Below are 8770 nucleotides of genomic sequence, written 5' to 3' on the forward strand. Positions count from 1 at the left end.
CTGATGCTGAATTTATCCAGCTCTAAAGATCACGCGCACGCGCCCACACACGCGCGCGCGTGCGCACACACACACACACACACACATTTTGTGTACGTGTGAGAGAGAGAAAGCGTGTATCATACATACAATATTTATTTATTAAATTTTGTATATATGTGTTAAATATATTATTAATTCAAATTGAAGATAACTTTTTCTTACAATAATTCTTAAGCCAGTAATGAAATTACAATATATCCAAGATGTAAATAATTATAAATTTTTTTATGATAAGTTCATGCATGTTAAGTTGTATATTTATCATTCGTCGTTAAAAAATTGGATTTATATCAAATATTTATGTTATTAGCAATCTAAGAAAAACGTAGATATAATTGAATTAGATAAATTTATCAATTATTAAATATTTTCTGATACACACATGCATAAATACAATTGCATTGGTATGCAAAATATATTGAACAGATATGTAGAAAAAATATTGCAAATATATTAAATTATATGCTATGTAATTTACATTTCAGTTTCGTTAACAAAAGCTCAATTTGACTTGCTATTTGTGATAATGATAATGATATGATGAATAAATTGTAATTTGGCACAGATTGTAAAGCCATATAAATAACAAATTGTTAGATAGAAGTCGAATTTTTTTATAAAATGGCTGGAATATTTGTATCATATATTTCTTTAGAGATGTTTCATTTTAAATTGCGACTTGTATATTTTTTTTTAGGAGTTCCTTAAGTATAAAGCTGATATTATATTTGTCGTACGACAAATTTTTCAAGCATGTTAATTGGCTGTAAAACAAAAAGATCCGAGAACTTCTTTGTTTTGTGGCCAATCGACAGGCTCGATAAATTTGTCATACGATAAAAAACGGATGAATGTAATATTAGTCTAAAGGATTGTTTAAGATAAGAATAACAGATTATTTGTAGGATAACCGAAAATACCAAATGTTACACAGACTTATTATTATATAATTAATGTTATGTAAATATATGCCTGTTTTTTCTTTTGCTATTTTCTGTTTGCATTGCATGAAAAAATGGCTATTGATATGTATACTTACAGACATGTATTCTTACAGCATTTCTAAATTTTTTATCATAGTTTTTTTGAAAATCATTTGATAGGAAAGGGCCTTCTCGAAAAGAAAAACAGAAAATCTTGATATTGGAAAAGAAGTATAATTCAATTTAAACATTAAAAAATGGCAATTTTAATAATAGATTTAGTATTGATAAACGTAAAATGAAAGCAGTATAGCTAAAGATTTTAAAAGTGATATTTAGATTAAAGACATATATTAAAATGAAAATGTTGGAAAATATTCATTATCTATGATATATTAACGTATTCACTGCCATGTATGTATAAATATTTAGCAAGATAAACTAAATGTTACATTTTGAAGTTGCAGTCCTTATGTTATAGTTAATCGATTAGAAAAAAAAATATACCAAATAATTAAAATTTATGTGATAATCACCACGATGTGTAATTTAAATAATTTGATGGCATTAGTTTGAATGTCCCATTTATTATTTATTTTATTAATATAATTTTTTATTATAAAGATTTTCAATATTAATACTTTTTTTTAAGAAATATGCATGAACATTTTCGAAAAACTGAATTAATTGATAATATAATAATATTTAATAGATTTAAATAATTCATAAACAAATGTGATAAAAAAAAATGATTTCTTTTCTTATTGTATAGTTTTAAATATCTTTTAATGTAATAACAAATAAAAGCTATTTCAGATAATAATCTATATCATTTTTCCGCGATAAATTTATGAATAAGAATACTTTCTGCGCTCTAAAGAAATATTGTACAATCATAAAAAGAGATATTAGAAATTGGTAGTGAATAAGTTAATATGAAATCTTTCTGACTAATATTTAATAATTTTTTTATATGAAAAATAGATAAATTTTTCTTAAATAAAGAAATTTTAACGCATTGTTAACAATAACAATGTCTTGGTTATAATATAAAAAAATTGATTTAATTCCTCGAATCTCTCTCTCTCTCTCTCTCTCTCTCTCATATGTATTATATATATTAAAATAATATTTAATTATTTTATAAATATTTAATTATTTCATTTTTTAATTTTTTTTAAATAGCGAAAAGAAATCAGGCCTACAGGCTATTAGAAAATATTAGAGAAATGGGCTAAAAATTTTCTTATTCTGAGAAGAAGGAATAATAAAGGATTTCAATTTATTTGTAACGAATATAATACTCATATTATTTATAGAAATAATTATTATTCGTATAAAAAAGAATGACTTTATTTAAATAATCTTATCTAGATAAAAACGATCAAGTAAATTAGATATTATTTGAATAGCGAATTGAACAAAAATTATGTAATATGATGCTCAGCTCTGATATATTGCATAATTGCATTATGTATGCATATTATATGTGGAAGATTCTATATAATATCTATCCGCTTTATAGTTAAAAAAAATCAATGTAAAAAATATACACTGAATAACCATATCTATGCCAATGCTTGGCATAGATAAAAACTTATATATTCTATGTATCATTACATGCCCAAAATCGAATGCAAAAGTTTTTACTAAAAGAAATCTTGTTTTCTGAATTAATAAAAATTTATTATTAATCTTATTCGTGATCGCGTATCTTTAGCTTGTTTTATAAATATGTATTGCAATATTGTCATTAATCTATAATTTTAACAGAATTATCAGCATTTAGTATATTAAATTAAATACCGTGAATGCGTATGCGTACATTTAAGAATATATATTTATTCAAAGAATATATTTTTAAGATTAAACCGTTAAAAATATTTTAATTAGATTAGGGGTAAAATGTATAATCGAGCTTTTTGTTATAATATTTCTATAGCCACACACATACACACACGATTTTGATAATGTAATCCATAATTTTTTCTTGTGCCAGAATTCTTTCATTATAATTGGGAGAGAGGTAATTTAATAAGATTAAGATTTTTTTTTAAATTTAGATATTAAAGACTGTAATGAAAGAGAGAGTACGTGCGTGCGCGCGCGCGCGCGCGCGCGTGTGTGTGTGTGTGTGTGTGTGTTATCGAAAGAAATGAACGTGTTTAATCGAGCATTTCTGTAAAACATTGTCCGTTTTACAAATACAAGTAGAATGTCAAAAAGACGCATAAATCTGTTTTATAACGATGTTCAGAGCTTAAAGATGTAGTTTAGACTTTTTTTGTGCTATATACAAATAAATATTCTTAAAATGATTACGACCGATAACGGCGATAATGTCATCACGTTAATCTTCAATATATGCAATATAGCAGCCTGTATTACAACTATATACATCGAATTGAATTCCTATTAATACGTGTGTGTGTACGTAAGTTTGAATGCATGTATAGACGTATATGTGTAGATCGTATATGCTATATCATACGTATGTACCTTAACTACAAGTAATAATACCATAAGAGCTTAGTAGGCCAAAAGGTTGAAAACGTGTCTCAGCGCTCGTGCAACAGTGATTTCATATATGCCTATTATTTCTTAATTTCTTTTAAATTTGACAAATCCATAATAAATATAATTATTTGTTATATGAAATGCATTTAACGTAATCTCTTAAATGTTATTGTTAATCAAATCAACATTTTATGCGATCAGTGCCCCGATCCATATTAGCAAATATTTCTATAAATTTTTGTGTACATACAACTGCTATAATTTAAAACAAAATCGATTACGTCTATTAAAATTTCACGATTGTGAGACATGTTTTGTAATAGATCCATAATGAAATTATCCATAATGAAAGAAATTTATAATTTGTATGTTTGTTTCTATTTTATTCTAATGCGTGTAATAAAAGAAGCCTATATATGAAATAGGGAAGACATTTATTTTTATACAGTGTCTTCTTGATGTTTAAATCAGCACAAAGTATAGTGAATTATATTATGTACATTTATAATCATATAATATTTATTTTATAATTCTAACACAGCCTTTCAGATGTCATGTGATATATACTTTGAAAAAAATATTTTTTAATCCATTTATACTTAGTTGTACATACAAATATGCTCCCATTTTACTCATTTTCGCTTCATATCAGATATTTTATGTGGATTTATAAAATATACACTATGATTATAAAAATCGTATTGTTTCATTTATTAAATCCTATTCAAATAATGATGATAACAATTAAATATAACTAAATATTTACTTATTAATATACTAATAAAGATGGCAAGATTAGGCACGATGACAACAGTAATGAAAACAAATCGATAATAATCACGATAACGGCATTAACATTTATTTGTAAAATATATAGTTATGTATATACAGGGTGGATACTAAATACGCTAAAAGATTTTAAGGGGTAATTTGTCACACAAATTTAAGACTAAAACTTCATATGACGATTTGTCCGAAATGGCTTAATTTCAAAGATACAAGGCTGTTATTTTTGAAATAGCTGCAAGTAACAAAATCATTTTATTTGATCAATTACAATAACTACAATAAAATGAAAAGCAAAAAATTAAACTCTTTGGTATACACCAAACCACTCCCGTTCTGAATGCTCAACATCTTAGAAATCACAGAGGCTCTGTATTCGAAACGCCTGGAATCTTTGGGTGGGTGTGTTATCGATGCAAAGAAGAGCGGATATTTGTACTATGACATAAGGCAACCATATTTAATATTTATTTTAGAATTTAATTTTTCGCTTTTCATTTAAATGCACTTTGATCTACAGTGAGATTTATGGCAACGATTGTATATTACGATTGTACATAGATATATAGTGTCCCATTTTAAAGGATCCACTCAAGTATTTCGCAAGCCATTGAAGATTGTTCTTATATTTTCCTTTTTGCATTAAAAATTCTTTACACCTCTTATTTTCATTTTTACATAAAAATGAAAATAAGAGGTGTACCCATGTGTAAGAGGTGTAACCTCCAATGGTTTTGATCTTGACAAATATTATTCAGTATCATTACTCATCACACGATGCTCGATTTCTTAAATGATAACATGCATACAGTCATGCCTGCTTTGATGTAAGCTAGAATTCGTTCATGCTTTGAGCGCTGCATGCTGCATATATATGATTTTGTATTTTATTATGGATTACTTCATAGCTTATTTCCTTGCATGCACCAATTCAAAAGAAACAATTTCATAGTTAATAATTCATAGTTATTTGTCAAATTGTATGCATCAAAGGGTACGTTTCGAACCTATTTTACACATGAAGCACATGATGTATGTTTTTTATTATTTGGCGAACAAGGATAAATGATGCATCATGAGCTTTATGCTTAACTCGGAACGCATCCAAAGCATAGCAGGCATAGCAGGGCTGCGTTTAGAATTCAGAATCGTCGTTCGCAAGGATGCACCTAGATATCGTTTTATTCTTGTTGTTCACGAATGTTATAAAGGATAAAAGAACATTTGGGTGTACCCAGATGATAATTCTGAACGCAGCCCAACATGCATGTATGCATGCTTATCATTCAAGAAATCGAGCATCGCGTGATTTCATCTTATGTTAATGTTAATGTCGATTGTACTGTAACTTTCAAGCCTTAACTCGGAAAGTATTTAATGAAATAATAGTTTTATTACATAATAGTTTGTTCTGAAAAGCTCTCGAGATAAGCTGTAAGAATTAATATGTAATGAAAAACTGGGCATCCCATATAAAAAATTCAAAGTAATCTTGCCTTGACCTTGATAATATTACCCAAGATTAAACCAATCGTATACCATCTTATGTCCTCTCGAAGTCAAAAAATTTTTGTCTGAAACATTTTTCAATTTAGCGTAGTGTTTCTAACATAGTTGAGTAGATCTTTTAAATCTTGGATAGATACTACTCTATAATCTCTACATGTATCAAATTTGTATTGTAATATTGTAATATTGAGCAACGCACAAGCGTGATAATTGCATTTTGTCTGTAGTAATATTTAACAAATGCTGGATGTAAGTAGGAAAAATATCAATGGATCAGGCGGCAAGTTGTCGACGTCTGGTCAATTCGTGGTCGATTAAGAGCGAGATGTCGGGATGACGACGCAGAATAGTTGCGCAATAATGCATGGTTTGGCTGGGATCGGCACCAGCCTTCAACAGTATCCTGACGGCATTAGCGAATCCACTCTCGGCGGCAACTTGCAACGCCGTCAGACCCTCAATGTTGATCTTCTCCAATTGCGCTAAGGGTGAGGTGACCAACAATGATACCGTCTGATGAAATCCTCTTGCTGATGCGAGGTGCAATGGAGTATTCCCGCCGGCGTCCTGCGCGCCAGGGTCCTCACCGTGTTCAAGTAGCTTCGTCACCATATCGATATGGTTTTTTCGCGACGCTATATGCAACGGGGTTTCACCGTATCGCGACGCGATGCTTGTTGGCGTATGTTGTATCAACAATGTCGCTGTGTTTAACGCACCGCACTCCAAACTCTCGTGCAAAGCGGTCTCTCCGCGATCATTCTTCAACGCAGTATCCGCACCAGCGGCTAGAAGCGTACCAATCAACGACTCGATATCAGTCTTGTGATTGTTATCTGTAAGATAATGTGCCATTAAAGCCTTTTGCGCACTCTTTTCGTTTGGCGATCATGAAATGAATGAGAATAATCATCTGTTATTCGAAAAAGTCACGCACGTCATTGTTTGTATGTATGGAAACAAAATTTTTGTTTGGAATTTTGAAATAAAAAATTGTATAAAAGTACACAGAGTTAAAAAGATGTTGAATAGAAATAAAATGTGGCATAAGATTAAAAAGTTTTTCATTGACAGAAATATCAAACATCCAACTATTTCAAGTAAATGAAAGTTGAAGATTTTTTTAAAATTAAAAGATCCCCCCCTCTCCCACCAAAGAAATAAATAAATAATAAATTAGTTGGATCTCTTAATGAAGAGATGAAGGGATTTAATCTACAGAGACGATCATTATGGTTGTACCAAAGATAGTTGATGATGCTAAAATGTGCAAGGCACTTCGACCTTGATGATCCTTAGCGTTAACGGGTCCTGCTTTCGCCAATAATTCTAGCGTTTTTAGAGCCACATCGAAATTATGACGAAGGGATTTTAGTGACGTGTGAGCCAATTGACGAGACAGCACGTGCAACGCAGTCGATCCACTGCCGGCTTCTTTGACGCCTGGCGGACAGTCGTATTTCAAGAGGTCCTCTACGAATTTCAACACGTTACCCGGTCCGCCATTCAGGATTACTCTGTGAAGTGCCGTCTCACCCCGCGGTGAACGCACAGCTGGATCGCATCCGTTCGCTAGTAGCGCACTGTAATCCGGCGACAAAAAAATACAACAAGTTTTATAATATTTTTTGTCATTAAATTTTTAATATGAATACGATACGTGTCACAATCACAAATATAGCTTTGCTGCACACCAGTTAAGTTATTTTTAACATCAATTTTTACATCAAAGAGAATTTTCATAGTTGTGCAAAGATTGTTTGATGTTGCGCTTAAACTATAATGTTTTGTTTAACATTATGAAAATATTTTCTATTAATAATTTATCGATAAATTTAAAGTAACAAGTATGTGAATAATCATTCTCAAAAATCTTATATGTTTTCGATTATATAAATTTCTATATACATAACAAATAACATAATGCCTTAAAGATCAATGAATTTATTATTTAAAAAATTAAATATTTTCAATGTTACGATAACTCGTGGATGACTGATTGCCAGAAAGCTCCAAGTTGATATAATTTTGCAGAAAGAAGAAAGTAAAGTTTATGCAAAGCAATGCGATCTTATATCTAAACGATTGCGTTCGAAACTACGATTCTAAAAGATCTCTACCTCAGCACAGGAAGGCAATGATTCGTTGCTGCCATCAATAAGGGTGGATCACCCGACACGTTCCAATCCGGTTCGTCCAGGTTTTGCACGCAACCATTGGCGATCAACATCGAGACGCGCTTGGCGTTTCCTGATCGTACTGCATCATAAAATGAGCCACTGTCCTGTCGGCTGATAATTTCGCTTTCAAATTCATCTTGTTTCTCATCCGTATGTGTGTTCAGGCAAATTTCCACCACATTCTCGCAACAAACTCTCACAGCGTCTTCTATCGCAGAATCTCGGAATTTCTCCTCAGGATGAACATTACTGACACATTGTTCCTGCACTTGGATTTTCAGTATGCTTCGATTTTTCTGGTTCTTGTCCTGCTCCTTTCCTACACTGCACGTGGATGCGTTTTCCGATGCGATATAATCCGCCAATAAAACCAATTTCTTTTCCTTATGTCTCTCATTATCTTCAAAGGACAATTCCCCGTTTTTAAATCTATTCATTTGTGAAATATTATTTACCAAATTTACAGAAATGCTGACGCTTCCTTCCTCCTTATTTTCTTCTTCTTTCTCAAACATTCCCAGATCCCCGTCGAATGATTCACCTGTAGACAGAACATTAACTTCTACGGAAGAAAAAAGCATGGATTCTTCGAAAGAATCACCTGTTGCGAGACTAGCTCGAGACGTCTCCTCCATATCAGAAGCAGTATCCAGGTTGAAAAATACTCGCGCAGTATCGTGCGGACTTATTGCCTTCTGTTTCTCGCGTTCTGTCATCGTGTCGTACGCGGAAGTCATTGCGCCCGCACACTTAATTGGCCTTGATTATTTGTTCACGCAATTGGCTCAACTCTCCTCTTTCTCTCTCTCTCTC

At 31.1% G+C, this 8770-nt stretch overlaps 1 protein-coding gene across 1 annotated transcript; it reads right to left on the reverse strand.

Moving 5' to 3' along the window:
• Positions 1 to 6050: 6050 nt before the first annotated feature.
• Positions 6051 to 8694, reverse strand: LOC105618854 (ankyrin repeat domain-containing protein 27-like). Its single transcript, XM_012200388.1, has 3 exons — positions 7898 to 8694; positions 7020 to 7360; positions 6051 to 6613 (listed from the first exon to the last, which is right to left on the reverse strand). Exons 1-3 carry the CDS (start codon positions 8692 to 8694, stop codon positions 6051 to 6053), a joined length of 1701 nt encoding a protein of 566 aa, XP_012055778.1.
• Positions 8695 to 8770: the final 76 nt, after the last annotated feature.

Source organism: Atta cephalotes (assembly GCF_000143395.1).
Source record: "Atta cephalotes unplaced genomic scaffold scaffold00018, whole genome shotgun sequence".
NCBI classification, from domain to species: domain Eukaryota; kingdom Metazoa; phylum Arthropoda; class Insecta; order Hymenoptera; family Formicidae; genus Atta; species Atta cephalotes.

Excerpts from the sequence above, each read along its gene's own strand:
- LOC105618854 (XM_012200388.1), bottom strand. The coding sequence starts at position 8,694 with ATGACTTCCGCGTACGACACGATGACAGAACGCGAGAAACAGAAGGCA. Across the intron at positions 7,361-7,897 it reads CATTGCCTTCCTGTGCTGAG|TGCGCTACTAGCGAACGGAT; the intron begins GTAGAGATCTTT and ends GCCGGATTACAG. Across the intron at positions 6,614-7,019 it reads AGCATCATCAACTATCTTTG|ATAACAATCACAAGACTGAT; the intron begins GTACAACCATAA and ends ATTATCTTACAG.